The 21,867-nt window shown below is 42.4% G+C and overlaps 1 protein-coding gene across 3 annotated transcripts in view; it reads right to left on the reverse strand.

Annotated features, from left to right (window-relative positions):
• Positions 1-21,326, reverse strand: part of LOC142585471 (WD repeat-containing protein 46) — a 72,828-nt gene extending 51,502 nt beyond the window's left edge. Inside the window, exons 1-2 of one of the 3 annotated variants that reach the window (XM_075696275.1) lie at positions 21,164-21,326; positions 3,122-3,184 (exon numbers count right to left, since the gene is read on the reverse strand). Coding sequence is in view for 1 of the 3 variants with exons in the window: in XM_075696257.1 (XP_075552372.1) it covers positions 21,164-21,231 (68 nt within the window). In the remaining 2 variants the exon portion in view is untranslated. The remainder of the gene's footprint in view (positions 1-3,121; positions 3,185-21,163) is intronic. The other 2 variants (XM_075696266.1, XM_075696257.1) reach the window with 2 other exon arrangements.
• Positions 21,327-21,867: the final 541 nt, after the last annotated feature.

Consider the following 21,867-nt stretch of genomic DNA (forward strand, 5'->3'; position numbering starts at 1 on the left):
TCATTTATAAAATAACAAGCACACCTATGCTGTCAAGAGCAAATCGTTGAAAAGCAGAAAGCTGAGGAAAGATGAAAGCGAAACAAATCTCCAATTTCCAGTAATGCAAAACGAGTTCCTACTGACATAAAACACACTGTCAAAAGCCTGTCAATGATCAATAGTGTAAGGCAAATTACATAAAATTGAAGCATCACATGCGGCTTAGGCAAGTAATTGCCTATAATTTGTAAATATCTGTTTTCTCGTAACAATACCATAATTTAATGATTTATAAGACGAGAGTGCCAGTTGGGGAATCCGTGAAAATGAGCATAAGTATACATACTAATAAAAGGCGATATAGACTAGCCAATGAATTATTCAGACTCAGTGAGGATAGCCCAAAATACTGAAAAATTGGAAGTCCTCAGAATAGTCGGTGCAGGTTATATGCGAATTTAACCTTACGGCGTGGCTTTGTGGCAGCTCTGTGTGAGCTGCCCTGAAGCCAAACTATAAGGCGATGTTCACATATAGCCTGCACCTCGCCTTACTGTTAAATTTTTAGATCATACGCGCAAAAATACAGTACTGCCTCACCCGCAAGGTTTATTAGCTGCTACAATTTGTGCTGCCATCTAAAATCTGGTTCGCCCAAAATGTGGTGCTGCTGCTGCCATATTGGAGGGAGACTTCAAAGCTAAGGATTCTGGGAAGAAACCGTGCCTTATATTTGAATAAATATGGTATTTTTAGTTGTACCAATATGTAACTACTTTAAAATTATCACTATTATTATTACTATTATTATTACTGTGCAAAAGGAGATGGTGGCACATGCAGATGGTGTTAACTCCTCTTAAAGAAGTGCAGACATCATATCTTCAGCTCTTCCTTTTTTTTTTTTTGCATTGAACAATTTAAAAACTCTACATCATAGAAACGTACTGGCAAGCCTCAGAGCACCCTAAATAATTTAATATAATAGCTTTTCCACAGCCAGTTCCAGTTCAATTCCCAGAAGGCTGCAGTGTTGCGACATGACACAGAAGGTGGTCATGTGGGAGCAGGAGATTGCAACGTTTTGACACTCACTCAACCGCCTCCTGTGCTGCTTCTTACGATGGCCGATATAGCAGCATAGCCGACAAAAAACCAAGCTGGTGCGAGTTTCAAGATGTCAGTTTCCCGCTCCCACATGACCACCTTCTGCGTTATGACATCACAACACAGTAGGAATGAAACCGAAACTGGCTGTAGTAAAAGCTATTATATCAAATCGTTTCAGAGGCCTTAACACTTGGAAATATGTTATCTATGGTGTAGAAGTACAGTATCACCATTTAACTAAAACAATGAAGTCAAAAATATCAGGTTAGTACACATTTAACAGATGTGCAGGAAAAGCAAAGAATAGAAAAATATATATATACTGTCAAGAAATCTCTTGTTCCTGTATCCCTCTACCCACCCCCTAAACATCCAAATCTTATGTTCCTGAGCAGTTCATAAAACCATATTGGCTAAAAACTTCATAAAGTTTGCCCAATGCAACTGAGCCCAAACATCTAGCATCCCATACATACAGCATTCCTTTGAATACACAAGCACCTCATATCTTCTGGATACAAATATTCAAATCAACAATCAATGCTACCTGCAGCATTCTACCACTTTCCACCAACCATGGCCTCATCAGTGCAATTGCAGCGGGTTTTCCACCCAAGGCAAGAACTTTCAATGCAAATCTTACATTGGCGTAGCCAGGTTTTCCTCCCAAAATTTTCTGACGCACCGCCCCCTTCCCCGTATCCCACAGAACAAAGTTTCAGGTAGTGGACTCCGAGAGAGCAGCATAGATGAAAGAGAAAGCTTGAATGTGAAAGCAAGGCGAGGGCTAGTGGTGGTTCAGGGCGAGGGAGGGGGGAGGGTCATGGGGGTGATCCCCTCTCCCATACACAGAACATTGTGGCCCCACTCATGGCACGCCTCTACCTCATTCCGGAGCGCTAAAAATTCCACACACAGATAAAGATGGGACGAGCACGTGCATAAAATTTGGGAGACATTGTTGCTCCCTGCCAAGCCTTCGTGTTGTTGAAGAGCTTCCGATTTCTGGTACTTGAGCAAATCATCGACCACACTGCTCGGAAGAAAAGCATTCCGAAAATATTGCAACTTACTTGTCTAAGAAACGTGTAACAAGCACCACCTCCCCTCTTTATTTTCTTCTTTTTCTTTCTTTGTCTCTGACTTTTATTATGTTAATAAACTTGAGAAGAGCTTGCTGTCAGGGTCGGTTTGTACACGTTGTTAAGAATGAAAACAGCACAAGAAATGGCACAAGAAAGAAAGACCTACAGAACATTGATTTGTGCACGGCAAAATATATCAAGGATGGGGGTACTGCGCCAGGGTAGCTAAGGGGCCACCACAACAAACAGGTGGGAAGGCTAGTAGGTGAATGGCCTTGAAGTCGATGCAGAAACAGAAATATAGGAACGTTAGGGGCTGCTGTGCCATTAAACAACCTGGTGAATGTTGGAGTGCGACAGTTACTAACAGAAAAAATTTTTAAGAAGGTGAGTGGGGTGATGGTACGAGGAGGGGGGTGGACACGCATAAAAGGCGTCAAGAACGAAGTCGACAGATAATTATGGACATAGGTAGAGCGGCTCGTCACTGCCCGGTCGCTCAACATCAGACGGCCGTAGCCAATCGCCTAGCTGAGGCTCCCCTACCCCTTAGTAACATAGGCTGCTTAATTGTTGCAGAGAGCCCATCCTAACTAAATGTCTCGCCAGTTTTCAGAATAGACAGGTGTCAGGAGGCATGACACTTTTAAACCACTAGGAGCTACTGGCCCTTATTTTACTGCGAACTATGAATGCCATAATTTTCACAAAGGCTTTAACAATATGCGTCGCGTGATGACTACAATACCATAATCGCAAGTTACTTCCAAACATCTCTTCAAACAAGTCAGACAGCAGGTCATCGAAAATGAGTGAAACTTGCATCATATGATACTATTGAAGCTCTAGCACAAAGCTTCATTTCTGTATTTTTAAGTCTAGAATATAGACTTGAAAAATAGTGCCCGCCCTCTTCCATAGGTAGCCGTGGCCATACCACTCACCAGAAGATATGGCTGGAAAACAATGGTTATCTCCACTGTTACCTGGGCTGCAACAAGCCTGAACTGCAAACAAGACACACAATAGTGCGCCGTCTTGATTTTGTTTGGCCCCGTTCTTAGCACTGTTAATTTTTCCAAGTCACATAAAAGCTCGGACATCGAAATATAGTATATGAATGCATAAATTCGTAAACGAAATTTTGGTCTTGTTCAATGTCACCATTTTTAAAAATAGCATAAGGATGATAGCATAATTTGATGCTAAGTGGCTACACGCCATCTCAGCTCAGCCTCCTCCTTATAGAAATTGTCGAGGGATCCAATGCATTAAACATTATTAATAACTGCGTTGCCATTGCCAAAGATGCTGCAAATGAATTCTTGAATGCTCCGCACTGTCAAGACAAGTAAAATAAGTAATTTTTTCATAAAAGAATATACTCGTATGTTAAAAAAATTGTGCCCGAAATAACTGATATCAATGCTTCCATGTTTTCGTTATGTTTAATAACTAAAGCAAGTATCACACGAACTTTAGAACTATATCGGTTTGAAACCAGCAAAGTGGTGCATGTCACTGATATGAAAAATATATAGGCCATGAAATGAACAAGTTGAGGACAAATATTTTAACAAAACTTTCTTAGCCTCCCTGCCTTTCTTTCATTTGCCCCTCTCTCTCTGTCATTCAAGAACCTTGTTTACATTTTTGTACATATGCAACGACCAGGGAAAAATCTCAATGACGATGTCCTTTGCTAGAATGTATAGCGCAGGAGCAGCTGTCATCGGTCGTGTATTTTGAGTAATTGCTCCGAAATTATAGTCGCAACAGAGAGCACGTATAAAAAGCAGGAGTTCTACAAAATATACGAGGGCGAGTCAAATGTAAGTGAGCCAATGCATATGCCAAGACATATGACAAATGGGGTACTTTATTTAGAAGTAGTCTCCATAAGCATTTAGACATTTGTCTCACTGATTAACAAGTCGTGTGATTCCAGTCTCATAAAACGCCTTGGTTTGCTGTTTCAAAAAGTCTGTAACTGACTCTTTCACGTCATCGTATGACACAAATCTAGTTGCCCTGAGCTGTTTTTTTTTTTTTCAAATGCTTCAAAATGTGGAAATCGCAAGGCGACAGCTCTGGGCTGTATGGCGGATATTGCAGCGTTTCCCACTTGAACTTTGCCAGTTTTGTATTTAAAAAATAATTAAATTATGGGGTTTTATGTGCCAAAACCACTTTCTGATTATGAGGCACGCCGTAGTGGAGGACTCCGGAAATTTCGACCACCTGGGGTTCTTTAACGTGCACCTAAATCTAAGCACACGGGTGTTTTCGCATTTCACCCCCATCGAAATGCGGCCGCCGTGGCCGGGATTCGATCCTGCAACCTCGTGCTCAGCAGCCCAACACCATAGCCACTGAGCAACCACGGCGGGTCAGTTTAGTATTAACTACATCAGTGACATGGGCACGGGTATTGTCGCAGAGTGAGATGACCCCATTCCTCAATTTTCCACTTCGTTTGATCTTGATTGCGACACGCAGCCGATCCATCGTTTCACGATATTGGAAACGATCGATAGTCTCTCTAGGTTTAGCAAATTCAATGAATAATGGCACCTGACAATAGAAAAAAAAGTCAACAACGCCTTTCCTGCAGAAATGACGGCCTTTGGTTTCCTTAGGGGTAGTGAATTCAAAGGTTTCCACTGTAAGATTTGCCATCGTGCTTCAGGCTCCTAGTAGCAGCACCACAATTCGACCCCGGTCACAATTGCAGATGAAAAGTCGTGACCTTCATCGTGATACTAGATTAGATATAGGTAGATAGATATAGATTTTATTTTCAGCAATGCAAGTGTTCTGGTGGATACCAAAGGCTAAAAGCTGTTGGAAAAACAGCTTGACTGGGCCGATGGTCCGTTACAAGGCATACATGGTGGTTGCATCAAAAATCGTAACACTGTTAAACACTCACAATAAATTACTTACATAAATGCACAATAACAAGACCGAAAATAATATAGAGACAAAGAGAAAAAAAAAACATATTTGATACATAAGAAAAAAATGAAGCATGTGTGCAAGGGTTATTAAAAAGCTAACACAATTTGCTCTGACAGACTAAAGAAAACATATCCGACACACCAGAAGATAGAAATATATGTGTATGGGTTACAAAATCAGTAACACAGTTGGCTCTGGAAAACGATAAACAATCAGTGATCACATGTTTACGAAATGCATTCGCAGTTCCTTGGATGAAGAAGTATATGTATCTTAATATTTATTTAAAATGTATGGTAGATTATGTTGTAACGACTGTAGGCTATATTTATTACAAAACCTCAGAACATACCATGTATCACTATTTCTTGTATTAGAAGAATTGAATTTTGGTGTTAAAGATGCGCTAGACACTAGGAAACTTTTGAAAGCCGTATTTGAGAAATAAAATTAATTTAGAAGGCGCAAAGTGTAGAAATATTCTATTTTTATAATTTTTTGCCTTATGAATGATGAGTCAAGGCAGCGCCGAACCTCTCCGTCTTCTGGTGGTGGTTCAAAATCTTGCGCATCCATTGCGCACACAAGAGCCGATAACCGAGATGTTCATGAATTATGGTGTGACCCGAACCGTGACTGATGTTCACATGCCATGCCAATTCATCTATGCTTATCCTCCGTTCTTGCAATTGGGTTGGAGGTGATTGCACGGTGGCTTTGGCCTGGTCTTGGATCCTCTTTGCAACTTCCAAGTCCTTCTTTGAACCGTTTGTTCCAACGCTTCACAGTGGCCAATGAAATGCAATGTTCAACATACACGGCAGCCATACAGCGACTAATTTTCTTTTTGGAAACATCTTCATCTGTCAAAAACTTCACGACACCACACAGTTCAACTTATGGAGTGTCTATTATGTCACCCAACCATGTTCAACCCAGTGTAGGAGAGCATTAAAGCACCTTGATCCTCACACCTGCATGTCACTTTTGTAAATGAGATGCCTCTGTGCCACGCGCATGCCTTGCAGATAATGAACCGTACCATTATTGCGCAGGGTGGGTTGGCTCACTTTCATTTGAATCGCCTTCGTACATAACAAATGCGAAGATACAATGGTATATACAAATACGAAGAAACAGCTTGATAAAGGGCAAAAAATTGTCACTCGAAACAAAGTTCACTGCCCATATACACAAAACCTCGCACCAAGATATTTAAATATACTTACAAGTCTCCAATAAATCTAGGTATCTAAGAAAAAGTCCCTATATATGATGAGTCAAACAAAGCAAACATGTTGCGCAACCACAGATTCACAGATCACAGCCCCCCCTCCCTCCACTCCCCCTGGTGTATCGCGCACATTGGAAGGAGGCGCACTTCCTCCCCGCTTTTCTCTCTTGCACACACAAGACTGTGCCACCATCGTCGGCTCACCCCTTCCGCACCCCCCTTACGCTTTCCCTCGCACGTACAGCACGCGGCGTGCGGTCACAATGTTATCGCCCTTGGACTTTATACGGAACATGAGGGTGACGGCAATGGCATTAATTCGCCTGGGGTGTCCATATAATTGCTACTGCAATAACATAACAGTATCCGGCAAGTGAAGCATCCCACGGCCCATTACTTTCCGCAAAAGAACAAGTAACAAAATCGAACTTTCACCGTGCGACAATTCGCTGCGCCACTACAATGTCTTTTTCTTTTGTGGGGCGGGGGGCACCGAAATGAAATAACGGAGCTGCCGAAGGAATATCGAAGAAAATGTGAGATGCTTGGTCCACAGAGAACCATACGCACACTTCTCGGTATTCTACACCGGCGAGAAAAAATTTTCCGGAGAGGTTGCGCTCAAGCGAACTCGTTGCAATCCATCGAGTCCCCGCAGTGATGGCGGTGAGCAACCGTGCACTGTTTCTTTTTCTCGTCTGCTAGCCAGAAAGGGCCAGAAACTCTGCCAGGCGAAAATTTAGTCGGCTAGAAAAAAACGAACATGCATCGAAATGCGTCGCGCGGTGGTCAATGCAGCACGAGAAAAATGCATGCGTTTGGGCTGGTTCAGCAGTCCACGGGTTGCAAGAAAAGAAGAAGAGCCTCAATGTGTCCTTGCGAATAAAAGTGCAAGTAGAAAAATAAATAAGAATGTAGTTATCTTTGCTTGCTTTAATGTCTTGACATTGATGCTTTGGAGCAGGCGAAAAAAAATGTTGATATTCTTTTCTGTGACATGACGGCACAAATGAGCCACCACAATGCTTCGTCGCATCGGACCTAGCTGCGTGCTTTGTCAAGTTGTCTGATAGTGCGGTGATTAGGCGTGTCTCGTTGTATGGTCCGATGTACGACTTTAGAAAAGTCAATGCACACCTTTGGCGTCAAACGTTTATAACAACATTAAACCCACAAAGTTCCGGAATTGAAAATGTAAAGCACGACTTTGGAAATGTCCATACACCTTTCGCATAAAATGTTTAATAGAACTTTATACCCATAAGGTTTCAGAACTGAAATTCAAGCGCTCCCTAGGATCCGCGGCCTCAGCGAGATGCCTCGACGAGCCCGCCCGCCACGCCTCTGGAACTTTGTGCTCGGATGGAGCTCCTTGCGTTACGATATGCGACTCCCGGTGCATGAGCGTTGCCGCGAAATGCAGCCCGATTTCGCAATTTTCGTGCCAAAATGCTTTTTTCGAGGGTGAAAAGGACATTCTAGACAAAATCGAGCATGATTTCTGGTGTCTGGGGTTGTTTTGGTCAGCGGCGCATGACAGCGCGAAAAGATTTCGGGGGGGGGGGGGGGACTGAAGCCCCATAGGCCCCCCCCCCTCCCCATGGCTACGCCCCTGGTGAGGGTGTCATACAGAACACAGTCCCCCACTTAAAGCTCTGAGGGAAGAAATTTCTTGTCATATATAAGTTTGTTTTTCTTGTGATATGCCAGGGAATTGCGGACCGTGTTTGCGCAAGCTTCGCAGGCTTTCGGTAAGGCTGGAGAGGAGCTGAGGGTAAGATGGTGTGCCATACATAAGGAAGCAGGGTGGGTAGCCCGTGACCTCGTGAGGTGTTTTGTTGTACTCATCAACAACGTCAGAGAGGAGACTCGTCCATGGTTTTCGGGCTTCGCCATTGATCTTGCAGTGGAGATGAGTGACGATGGACTGATTAGTGCACTCATTTAAGCCATTACACTGTGGGCGTTGTGAGCTTGTATAAAGCTGATGAATGTTGTTGTGTTTGAGGAATTACTTGAATTTGGCAGCGGTGAATCCTGTGCCATGGTCAGAAAGGAACTTTCGAGGCTTTCCAGCAATGAAGATACTCTTCAGGCAGGAAATGTAGGCGTCGCAAGTCTCATTCCTATGTGCAAAAGCCCACACATAACGGGTGGCATGGTCAAGGCCAAGTGAATGAATCTTTTGGAGGAACCGTAGTTGGCAAAGCCTCCGATAGTGTCCATGGCCAGAAGATCAAGTGGTTGCTCTGCAGGTGGTAACGATTTCAAGGAACCAAAACGTTTGGTTTTCGACTTCTTGCAGCGCTGGCAAGTATAGCAGTGTGGAACGTATTCAGAAACGTCGGTGACGATGTCAGGCCGGCAATGTCTTCTTTACTCCGACATGACCAAAAACGCCATGAGCCTTCTGAAGAAGAGATGACCAGAGAGCAAAAGGAAGGCAGGCTTTTCGCATTCCTCTGCGCATCACTATGATCATTCCATTCTCAATGGTATGCTTGCAAGACTTTGTCGTGGTGGTGCTCTCGCAGTTGTTCAGCAGATAGGAGCTGAATGATAGGGTTTCTAGACAGTGCATCAGCTTCGATGTTGTTATAGCCCGTTTGGTGCTTGATGTTTACGTTGTACACAGAGAGCTTCAAGGACTATCGGAAGGGACGGCTTCGAGGATTTTTGATGTTTTTAAGCCACTGCAATGCCACGTGATCGGTGATCACAGTGAACGGGTTTTCCATGTAGATAACAATGCCACTTATTGATGGCATCAATAATTGCTAAACATTCAAGTTCTGTGATGGCGTAATTGATTTCATGTTTTAGCAGCTTGCGTGAACAGTATGCAGCTGGATGCTCTCGACCTTCATCATCAGCCTGCTTCAAGACGGCGCCGATACTTTTGTAGGACACATCGCAGTAGAGCACGCAAGGCTTGGCGGTATCGTAGATGGCAAGGATGGGCTCTTCAATTACACATTTCTTAAGCTGAGTGAAAGCCAGTTCACAGACACAGTCCCAGTTCCAAGTGGTGTCTTTGCTGAGTAGGCGTGTCAGTGGATGAGCATTTTCACTGAAGCCGGTGATGTATTGACGGTAAACATTGACGGTGCCAAGAAAACACTAACTCTTTAGGGCGTGATGGCAAGATGTCCACCGAACCACGCGAATATCACTTAGCATTGTCATCTTCTCTCTCTCCATCTTCATTGCTGACAGTGCCTCGTAGCAATATATGTATATATAGAGATATATATAGACCCCTGCTTTCACCTTGTTCTTGTTTTGCTCATCGTATTGAATTTCCATCTCCTGCATACCTCGTATTTTTCCTGGATGTGTGTATATATGTATGTGTGTGTTTTTATATATATATATATATATGAGAGAGAGAGCAAGAGAGAGAGAGTGAGGTAAAGGAGGGGGAACAGTGGCAGTTGCCGGCAAAGAACCCTCCCCCCCTCCCAAAATAACTTTCTGACTGTGTCACTGCTCACTCAGGTTTAACTGCTTTCTGCTTTGCTCAGTGTAAAATAAGAGAACACATCATCCAGCTGCTGTAAAAGAGGAGCTCAATGTTGTACTGAATAAACTCCAGTCATTTGTTTTCTACACTTCTGCTTTACAAACAACATGATGGGACAAATTGTCTGGCATTTTATTTAGGGCATGTTTTTAATAGCTATTAAAGGGGCCATGGAACCAAATTGTTGGGCTTGAATTAAGCACTGCCTGTTAAACCATACAAATCCCACAGCAACCTGACAAATTTGAGAACATTATGTGTGGCAGAAAATTTGTATATTGAATTTTTTTATATTGCTGTTGAACCATACAGCAGTCTGGCAACACTAATTGGTGACAAGATAACTGCACCTCGCACAATGGCTACCTAGATGTAATGAAAACCAATCTTGAAGGCCTCGCTTTTGTTCACTACAAACATCAGAAGTGATTGCACAAGTCAGAAATATGTCGTGTTCGCCATGCGTCGTTGATGGTTAGCCTGAAATAGTTTCTGTAGGTATCTTTTGGTTTGTGCTTCTTTTATCATGCAAGTGAAAGAATTGCAGGTACAAATCAACGGCAACGCCCTTACTGTGGCAGTGGCTGCCAGAGCATGTGAAGGAAGCTGTTCGGTGTGGTTTCAGACTGTTTTGTATCAGTCAGGTGGTCCGACATTTTCTGACATCACCCAATTCATGCCAACATGGCAGTCACTGTCGGCGGTAAAGGCTTAAAGGCAGTTATTTAAATTTAAAGTTTTGAGTTAAAATGTGCGCTGAGAGCCCAGTTTTGTTGCGTGCATATCCATATTGACCCCTTTACTCTCAATTACAATGATAGACTGAGAATAGTAGGAAGACCATGTCACAGTCCCTTTAAGTTGACAGCCATCCTTTCAAAGTTCTTAAACTCTATTAATAAATTCAAAGGAGTGCACGCTCTTTCCTGGCCTGATCTCACTTTGTTTCACATCCTATTATGCCGTAACAAGCAGCCAAAGGAGTGATGCATTATGCATGGACAGTTGCATGAAAAAGCCACCGGGTTGTTTTAATAATTTTGCACATACTTGTGGCATCACTTTTACCAGCATGTTTTTTTACCTCGCCAAAATACCCACACTAGACAACAAGCCTTAAAATGTAAAGATATGCTGCTCCTTACTGGAGAATGTTTACGGTATTCATGCTCCACTCTTATACAAGTTGTTCAAGTTGTTCATTCATGCTTTTTTTTACAACCTGGGTTGTAAAAGCATGTAACACAAGCAGACGACACTTGCTTTGTGCTGGAAATGCTGAAGTGTAGTGAGAAATTGTCCTTGTGCATTCTCTCTCTGTTATTTACTTTTTAAAGAAACAAATTAACTAACATTCGCCATAAAGTTTGAAAAATTTATGACGTGCCATGGGCAGCCAATCAGATACCTCGCCCTACTAGTGTCATTAGGGCAACTTAAATCAAATGGTTAGGGGCGGCTGAAAATTCAGCCAAATGGCGTGCTCTGATCTGTAGTGATGTACATTTTTAAAACCTTATAATAAATTACGGGCTTTACACGGAGCACTTAGATGCATCAATTTATGATTAGATGGACCTACCCTAACGACTCGGCACGCTTGCACAAAATCGTCAAAATCATTCCAGGGTCCCTTTAAAAAGGGACCCAAAATTCCAGGGTCCCCAAAAGAAGCACAAATATTTAATTCAGGGATGCTAATTAAAAGGTAGGCTAGTTTTAATTAGGAATGCACCTTAAACACTATAATTTCAGTTATGGTCTGTGTGACAGACAAAATAGACATATGAAGAAAAAAGGTTTTAAAGAAAACCATCAGATTACTGCTATGTGTTGGGCGTGTTGACATGCAAACTTGCCACACATAGAGATAAGGACGTGCATAAAATTTCAGAAGCTATCCAGCATAATGGTGAAATATGCATTAGTGTTGTGTCTATTGACCTGCTTGACAAAGAGACGGCCTTTATGGAAGGAGCGATATGACAATTTGACCAGGATTGGCATGGTTGCACATGGTGTATAAATGTATGAATTTCCCATGAATAAATTGTTAAGTTAGCGCATATTGTTCCTTTTGTTGTTGTCTGCTCATGCAAAAATGTTATAATTTACATGTTGCTTTTCTCATTTCTAATGAGTTACAGATCTAAGTCAATGCTCTAGAACAGCTCACCTCAATATTTAACAATGTGTAGAAAGTGAGGAATGCGAGAATACATAACATAAAATTACCATTTGCTGGATTAAAACAGCTTGAATAACAACACTTTTCTTTTTAACCCTCAACAAGCAGCTGAATAATTTTGCGAGCAACCAGAAAAACATCAACAAGTTCAACTTTTTTTACCAATGAGCAAAATTGGTATTTGCACACATGGTATTTTGAGTAATGAGCATATATCGTATTTCTGCATCTCGCTTTCATATGTGATTCTATCACTGCAATAGGGGCCCAAATCCCGGACCACGCACTTTGCGTAACACCACTATAGCCACTAAGCCACTGCAACAGGTAGGTTCTAACACACCTTCCTTTCTTGCAGAAATATTAATGCAAAAAATGTTTTCTCTTTTTCTATTGTTTCTCTAATAAGGATGCTTTTAACCTATTCATTATGGTAGGATGCCTCGATTTCTCGAGAGAACAAGAAATAATCAATCGCATCTTATTTTAATATCACCAAGTCATAGCGCATGAAAATTGCATTGTGGCATAAGGCTTCATATCTTCAGGCAAGCAGCATGAAAAAAAAGACTTGACTAAAGGCAAGGGAGAGGAACACAGTGGTGACCATAGAGTTTCTAAATAAATACCCTAGAGGGAAATGTGGCACTAGTGTCTACGGGAGCTCTCCTGAGACATGTGCCTCAACCATGTGCCTCAACCTACATGGGAATGACGGGAAGTACAGATTTCGGATTGACTTCGATCTTTAGACTAGCGGCGTTTGCTTGCAGCACAGTAAACGAAGCTATACTCAAATATTATCGCATAAAATCTAATTTTATTTCAGCAGTATCTTATATAATGCACAACACATTACATAAGCTTTGCATGACTTTGAGATTGAAGCATGGTTTGCCACCAGGGCACACCAGGGTATGCATTCTTCTGCAATTCTGTGCACGATTTAGCGTCAGAGAATAATTATTAATTTATTTTTACAACAGCAATAACAATCGTGCATATACTTATATAAAAATACTCATCAAGTATTTATGGAAATAAAGATTTTGTACCGTTAGAAAGTGTTGCGCCTTTGAGAGGAATGCTACAAGTGTCGTCTGCTAAGACGCCTGCTCGCTGCGACCACGATATTTTTCTCGCAGACGACAAGCACTTGCGAACTCTCACTCTTTCAAAAAGCTGCATCGGCTGTCACGATTGCTGAACGTCTTCAAGTACTTTTAAGCACATCTGCTGCAGTTTTAGCTAGGACGCTTGTGGCCTCCTACGAGTATGCTTCATTATATCTTATATTGACGTACCGCTTCTGAAGCGGCCGCCAGCAGCTGTTATGGCGTGGCTGTAAACTTACCCATTTCGCGACAGCAGACTACAGCTAGGTAGCAGCCACCTTTCATAACAAAAGTAAGTTTGTGTTCTCAAATGTCCTGAAACACACATTTCAATGAGCACATAAACGAGCAATGCATAATGAAGCCCTCAATAAAATTTGATTGTCAAGCCACTGGAAGTACAACTGTCTGTGTCTTGTATCAGTAGTGCCTTCCTTTTGCTCTTCTGGAGTTTCATAAAGTACATAACGCTACAGCGCCAATCAAACACACTTAACAAACCAAGGTCAAAACGGTCAAAACACATTCATTCAATGTTTACGATGCCGTCGCTTTCTCGTCAGAGCTTCGACACCTCAACACGACATAAACATTGGCCCAGCCGCTGGCCCAGCGCGCTATTGCCACTTTGAGCAACAGAACAAAGACAGAGAGCTTTGCGTCGCACCGTCCCACTGCGGGTTGCAGCAATTGCACTTGGAGCACAACCAAAACTGCCAAAAAATTCCTGTAAGCTAGTTCGCTAGTCAGCAAAATACCAATCCGTAGCCTGTACTTCCCATCATTCCCATGATAGTTGAACGATCGCAGCGCCAGATTTCCCTCTAGTTATAGTAATATGAAACTATGGTGGTGACCAAGAGCACATGGTTAGTTAATGAATTAGAATACAGAAAAGAGCCCAAGGAATGAGTAATATACATCATAAGAGTGGTTTGCTGGTTTCTCCTTACACTACAGAAATCGAATCAAAAGCCACGAACGCACTGATCAGTCAGCCTAGTGAAATTGTGGCAGCACTCACAAGCCACACCAGGATAATGTCACCAAAAGCTGAACACACAAGACCATGTCGCCACCACACCATTCTTTCTTCTTTTGCTCTGCACTTCACTGTATTCAAGGAAGGAAGACCATGGTCCTCTGCTGTTGCCTCTCTAACGTCCCTTATTGTCCTCTTGAGCTTCTATTATGCTCATCTTTCAGTGACATGTTCATTATATTACAAGGCTGAATGGAAGACCATAGCATTGAGCTAAATAACTTGCATGTCAGTGGTTTGTGATACCATGCAACCACTACTTCCAATCCCCTGATGTAATTAGGAGTTCTGCTTCAAGCCTGAAGATGTACTGCACTTGGCATGGATAATGAATGGTTCCCAATGCATTTAATGTATCATTTTTTGGTACATGCTCAATGAACTGAGGCTCAATCCATACCATGCCTACAGAGACAGCAGTGCCACATAATAAAACAAAAACAAAAAAGCTAGAGTAAATGTTTGTGTTCATACTTTTTCAGCAGACAATATTTTATTGTAAGGCAGAAAACTTACTGCAATTCTTTTCTTCTGAATAATTTAAGAAGAATTAGCATAAACCCATGCTGGCCAAAATGATCATTCGCACAGCCCGAAATCCTTATGAGATGTCAACACAGACCTTACTGACCTGTTGGTAAGGTTGCAGCCCCCCACTTGAGTGTACTGAGTCAATAAGATTAGTTTGAAGACATTTGAAATACCTACGTGACAAGTTATTAGAATAAGGGACCTAAATTTGGCATGCAATAAGCAGTTGGGCCTCCACCTAGCATCCTCCTGCCCAAGACAGCACCTGGCTTTGTTTGCCATTTGCAGTGTCAGTACAACAGAAACAAAACATATTGGCCCTGTGCATGACTGATGGCAGCGCTAGGATGATGTCAGCTGGAGTAATCGAATTTGTTGTCTGCTATGCTCTGGCTGGAATAGCTGCATTTCTATTTGTTTGCTGCAACTCTCACTGCATGCTCACATAGCATAGCATTCAACAACTACTGTCTATATTTTTTTTTTCAAGTTCAAGTTTATATATGTCCCCACTATTAGGTCAGGAAATGCTATATATTTTAAGTGCCTTCCGTAAAACCTGAGTTCCTGTCACAGTCAATGACACAATCTCATGATTCAGTCGCAAAACATTCAGCTGAATGAACCAAGTCTACACAACGCTAGGGCAGAAGCAGCCTCGAGGCTCAATCGAAAAATGATGTGTCGACTAAGCAACTAAGTGGTTTAGGACAAAGTTTACATTCAGCTTGTAATTCCGCTCACTTGGTGCTACACAATCAATGCTGTTGCTGACATCAACATCTCATAATTTCACTGACAAACAGTTATTCTCAAACAGTAGTTGCACTGTTTTATCATGCTTCCAAATCGTCAAGCATTGTTAACACTACATTTTTGTGTAGATATTTTACGATCAATTTCAATTAGAAAATTCTATGTGAATTTTGGTTAGCATGATGGAACTATTTCTCTTCAATGCCCCATTACAAAACATGAAATGTCACTGGCCGATGGCGATATCTACTTCTTTGATGTTATGATCATCAGTTTTTCCTGTCAACATGTTTGCAGTAAACATCAGCTATGGGGCTACAAGCCCTTATTACTGTTCCAGTTAGCAGACTGAAAGTTTGCCAACTCAGCAATAACAAATTCATACACTTCAAATACCCTGAGAAGTCTTAGAATTGTGATGTCGAATAAAGTTTCACTGTTTGCCAATAGACATCACAGTATACCCATTAGCATTGCACACTTCTGCTGCTGACAATTAGCTGAAGCTATTCACTGAAGCTATTAGCTGAAGGTGCAGCGGTGGCGTAGAGGTAGAGCATCTGCCTCGTGTGCAAGAGGACTGTGGTTCGAATCCCGGTGCCGTGCAATTTTCTACCGGACTAAAAAAAATAAAAAATCCGTGTGTTGATAAAATTGCATAAACGGGCCTGGAGTGTGGCCTGATCCCGGTGACCAGAACCGGTAACGCACTCCCTCACCAGAGCAGGATTGGCCACCCTGGTGCAGTACTTGGCCACAACCTCCTATATGAATACAACCATCAAACCCCGGCCCTCAGTCCCCAGCGGCTGCGAAGCAAATGCCCACGGCGGCAGTCAGACCTGCGACGCAGCAGAGGGTGCCAAGAATCCCTGGTTCCGGACAGGACGCCATTGGAATCTGAACCTGGCAAAGTTTAATGCTAGAACATTATCTAGTGAGGCGAGTCTAGCAGTGCTATTGGAGGAATTAGAGGGCAGTAAATAGGATATAATAGGGCTCAGTGAAGTTAGGAGGACAAAAGAAACATATACAGTGCTAAAAAGCGGGCACGTTTTGTGCTACCGGGGCTTAGCGGAGAGAAGAGAACTAGGAGTCGGATTCCTGATAAATAAGGATATAGCTGGTAACATACAGGAACTCTATAGCATTAACGAGAGGGTGGCAGGTCTTGTTGTGAAACTTAATAAGAGGGACAAATTGAAGGTAGTACAGGTCTACGCCCCTACATCCAGTCATGATGACCAGGAAGTCGAAAGCTCTTATGAAGACGTGGAATCGGCGATGGGTAAAGTCAAAACAAAATACACTATACTGATGGGCGACTTCAACGGCAGGGTAGGCAAAAAGCAGGCTGGAGACAAGTCAGTGGGGGGATACGGCATGGGCTCTGGGAATAGCAGGGGTGATTTATTAGTAGAGTTTGCAGAACAGAATAATACGCGGAAAATGAATACCTTCTTCCGCAAGCGGGATAGCCGAAAGTGGATGTGGAGGAGCCCGAATGGCGAGACTAGAAATGAAATAGACTTTATACTCTGCGCTAACCCTGGCATCACAAAAGATGTGGACATGCTCGGCAAAGTGTGCTGCAGTGACCATAGGATGGTAAGAACTCGAATTAGCCTAGACTTAAGGCGGGAACGGAAGAAACTGGTACAGAAGAAGCCGATCAATGAGTTAGCGGTAAGAGGGAAAATAGAGGAATTCCGGATTAAGCTACAGAACAGGTATTCAACTTTAACTCAGGAAGAGGACTTTAGTGCTGAAGCAATGAATGACAATCTTATGGGCATCATCAAGGAGTGTGCAATAGAAGTCGGTGTTAACTCTGTTAGACAGGATGCCAGTAAGCTATCACAGCAGACGAAAGATCTGATCAAGAAACACCAATATATGAGAGCCTCTAACCCTACAGCTAGAACAGAACTGGTAGTACTTTCCAAGTTAATCAACAAGCGTAAGACAGCTGACATAAGGAAGTATAATATGGATAGAATTGAACATGCTCTCAGGAACGAAGCAAGCCTAAAAGCAGTGAAGAAGAAACTAGGAATAGGCAAGAATCAGATGTATGCATTAAGAGACAAAGCCGGCAATATCATTACTAATATGGATGAGATAGTTCAAGTGGCTGAGGAGTTCTATAGAGATTTGTATAGTACCAGTGGCTCCCACGATGATAATGGAAGAGAGAATAGTCTAGAGGAATTTGAAATCCCACAAGTAACGCCGGAAGAAGTAAAGAAAGCCTTGGGAGCTATGCAAAGGGGGAAGGCCACTGGGGAGGATCGGGTAACAGATTTGTTGAAGGATGCTGGGCAGATTGTTCTACAAAAACTGGCCACCCTCTATACGCAATGCCTCATGACTTCGAGCGTACCAGAATCATAGAAGAACGCTAACATAATCCTAATTCATAAGAAAGGGGATGCCAAAGACTTGAAAAATTATATACCGATCAGTTTACTGTCCATTGCCTACAAAGTATTTACTAAGGTAATCGCAAATAGAATGAGGAGCACCTTAGACTTCTGTCAACCAAAGGATCAGGCAGGATTTCATAAAGGCTACTCAACAATAGACCATATTCACACTATCAATCAGGTGATAGAGAAATGTGCGGAATATAACCAACCCTTATATATAGCTTTCATTGATTACGAGAAAGCATTTGATTCAGTCGGAACCTCAGCAGTCATAGAGGCATTACGGAATCAGGGTGTAGACGAGCCATATGTAAAGATACTGAAAGATATCTATAGCGGCTCCACAGCCACCGTAGTCCTCCATAAAGAAAGCAACAAAATCCCAATAAAGAAAGGCGTCAGGCAGGAAGATACTATCTCTTCAATGCTATTCACAGCGTGTTTACAGGAGGTATTCAGGGACCTGGATGGGGAAGAATTGGGGATAAAAGTTAATGGAGAATACCTTAGTAACTTGCGATTCGCTGATGATATTGCCTTGCTTAGTAACTCAGCGGAACAATTGCAATGCATGCTCACTGACCTGGAGAGGCAAAGCAGAAGGGTGGGTCTAAAAATTAATCTGCAGGAAACTAAAGTAACGTTTAAAGTAACGTTTAACAGTCTCGGAAGAGAACAGCAGTTTACGATAGGTAGCGAGGCACTGGAAGTGGTGAGGGAATACATCTACTTAGGACAGGTAGTGACTGCAGATCTGGATCATGAGACTGAAATAATCAGAAGAATAAGAATGGGCCGGGGTGTGTTTGGCAGGCATTCTCAGATCATGAACAGCAGGTTGCCACTATCCCTCAAGAGAAGAGTGTATAACAGCTGTGTCTTACCAGTACTTACGTATGGGGCAGAAAGCTGGACGCTTACGAAAAGGGGTTCTACTTAAATTGAGGATGACGCAACAGGCTATGGAAAGAAGAATGATAGGTGTAATATTAAGGGATAAGAAAAGAGCAAATTGGGTTAGGGAACAAACGCGAGTTAATGACATCTTAGTTGAAATCAAGAAAAAGAAATGGGCATGGGCAGGACATGTAATGAGGAGGGAAGATAACTGATGTTCATTAAGGGTTACGGACTAGATTCCAAGGGAAAAGAAGCATAGGAGGGGACGGCAGAAAGTTAGGTGGGCAGATGAGATTAAGAAGTTTGCAGGGACAACATGGCCCCAATTAGTACATGACCAGGGTAGTTGGAGAAGTATGGGAGAGGCCTTTGCCCTGCAGTGGGCATAACCAGGCTGATGATGTTGATGATTCAGGCAGTTCCTTGCACTGATGGCACATGTGGGCCATACACATTCTCAATATCACACAAGTTCAGCCCATTGACAACACTTGGCACCATTAAGATTCTTCACATCATTGTAACATTCGATTTCACTGCCATCACAGTTTTACGAGCTCATCCTCATTGTTACTGCATCATGTAGCATTGCTGTGTGGGGGTATGAATAACGATTTTCGAAATCTAATTGAATGGTACCAGCAGCAAGTTGACTCAAACATTCAATACTTTTTTTTTAATAGCTTTCGAATAATGAGCAGCCGTTTTCTCAATTAACAGAAAATGATATTGACATCCTAGTATACTTAACATTAAGAAGTTTCTGTCATTGCATTGTACATTACGAAGTGTTGTTCATTCACAGCCATTCACATTTAAGAATAGCGGCTATTCAATTTGAAGTCTAATACGAATAGGACATTATTGAATTTGTCACTCGAAAGTTTTGAATATTTGCATACCTCTATCAGTGTGAAATTACATTTCACAGAGATATTGAAAGCTCAGCAATGAGACATATTTTTGTCATCACATTCAAGCTCTTACCACAGGTACGAGGCATGGCAACCTTCTCACTTGTGTCCGTCGGTAACCTCCTATTCCCTACTATTTGCGTGATTACAAATCACAATCAACATCACATCTCAACATGGGGGCGCAAGCAAATACCTCTCTACCTCTTTTGCTCAAAGCAACAATACCGTCATGATCTGCTGGTCAAACGGCCTACATGGTTAATGCCAATAAAAGCGGATAAATGAAGATATAGGCAGAACCCGAAAAAAATGGAGAGGCATGTCAAAATAAATGCAGCATATTCTGGTCACCCCTTGTAGAATCATAAATTAAGGCATGTCCAAGAAGCATTAGTGCAAAAAAAAAAGGGGGGGGGGGAATTTGTGCACAACAGGTGTTTTTCATCTTGTGTCTTTTTTTCTAAGAAAGCCTACGTATGATAAACTAGTAACTACCAGAATGGCCAGCTTATGAAGCATTATTACAACGTTCATAACGTTGTTCGCTATGTGTCGCCACTAATTGCAATGAATTTGTTTGTGCAAATTGAACCTTTAAAAATAGAGTTCAGCTCAAACGAGAGATCATCAAAGCAAAGCAAATATGAAACTGCTTGTTTGTTCCTTCAGCTTTCTTAGCTGACAAGGAAATACCTGTTTTGGAAGCATGTGCACACAGTGATAGCCAAATTGTACATCTTGCCTCCTTGTAGTATTTGCTGCTGCTCTTTGCTGTAGCATTTATGGATATGAATGAACATAAAAGCAATACTTTTTAAAGCAAAGCTTTCTTTGCCTACCCTCCAGGGTTTGGCATGGCTGCTGTTACTGTTGCCTGCTGCTGGGTTGGTTGGCATCTCGGCGCACATATTTCTGGACATATATAATGAAGGTTATATGTGCACCGAATGCAAGTACCAGCAAACAAGCTTACATAACCACTATAAGCCGACCAAAAAAGTGGTGCCAGTAAGCACACCTCTGTTCTACATAATAAAAATAAATTCCTGCATAAAACCTGGGCATATAATGTCCAGGTTTTCCAGCACAAAGTGATCAGAGGCAATTTCATAAAATACATTTCAGAAGGTATGTAGACACTGTTGCTGGGCTAGTTTCCATTGTACGATTCATAAATGGAACTCCGCACAAGCCATGCACAAATAAGATACGCTTTTGTTCCTCTTCCTTGTTTGCGTTAACAAATTTGCAATAACCACTTGGACGCGCTCACGCGGATGCCTCTATCCACGCACTTGCACGCAGCGCTCACAAACGTAACCTCTTTAGTGCGCGCTATAACTCAGCAAATTACTTGTACATTAAGTATAAACACTTTGACATATCTCACCGTTTGCGTTCGCTCGTGAGCGCTAAGCGGACGAAATGCAATACAAGTGCAGAGCTGACGAAGGGCATCGACACACAAAACACGTGCACTGCCCAGCCAACACAACACGCAAGGAATAGCAGGAACAGCGCGTATAATCGGTATGGCTGCGGCTTTAGCCCACGTTGGCTTTTGGTTGGCAAAGAATGAGACAGCTCCCTCGCAGTAACAAAAGTAGATCTCGAAGGCTATGTTTCGCATCAAGATCGCATTTTATTGTTCGGATCGTTCAATATTGACATTTTTATTTGCCTAGCCTATCAACAAAAATGCGAAGTTGCCTTCGTCTGTGCTTCTGGTAGCGAGCGATGCCCGAAACCTGTTATGACGTTACTGGTTGGTTTCGGTATCTGCAGTATGGCAAAGCATAACATTCGAGATTAACTTCTGGTACTCCGAGAGCCGTTGTTTTGGAGCGTAAGACTTGACACCGTCTGTACTCAGTCCTATACAGTTTTATTAGGGCTATTTTTTTACCTACACTTCGTGCAGGCTTGTGTAGACGAGTGTAGTGCCGGGCAGAGGCTACGACGTCGTCTGTTGCACTTGGCTCGCTGGGCTGTAGCCAATCAGAGCAGACAGCGCGTCGTCTTCCGTATTAGCCGGTATTAGCCATGGCATTAGCAGACAAAAAGCGCCTGACTCCCACGACCTACTGTATAAAG

The sequence above is a fragment of the Dermacentor variabilis genome, chromosome 1, assembly GCF_050947875.1.
Source record: "Dermacentor variabilis isolate Ectoservices chromosome 1, ASM5094787v1, whole genome shotgun sequence".
NCBI lineage: Eukaryota > Metazoa > Arthropoda > Arachnida > Ixodida > Ixodidae > Dermacentor > Dermacentor variabilis.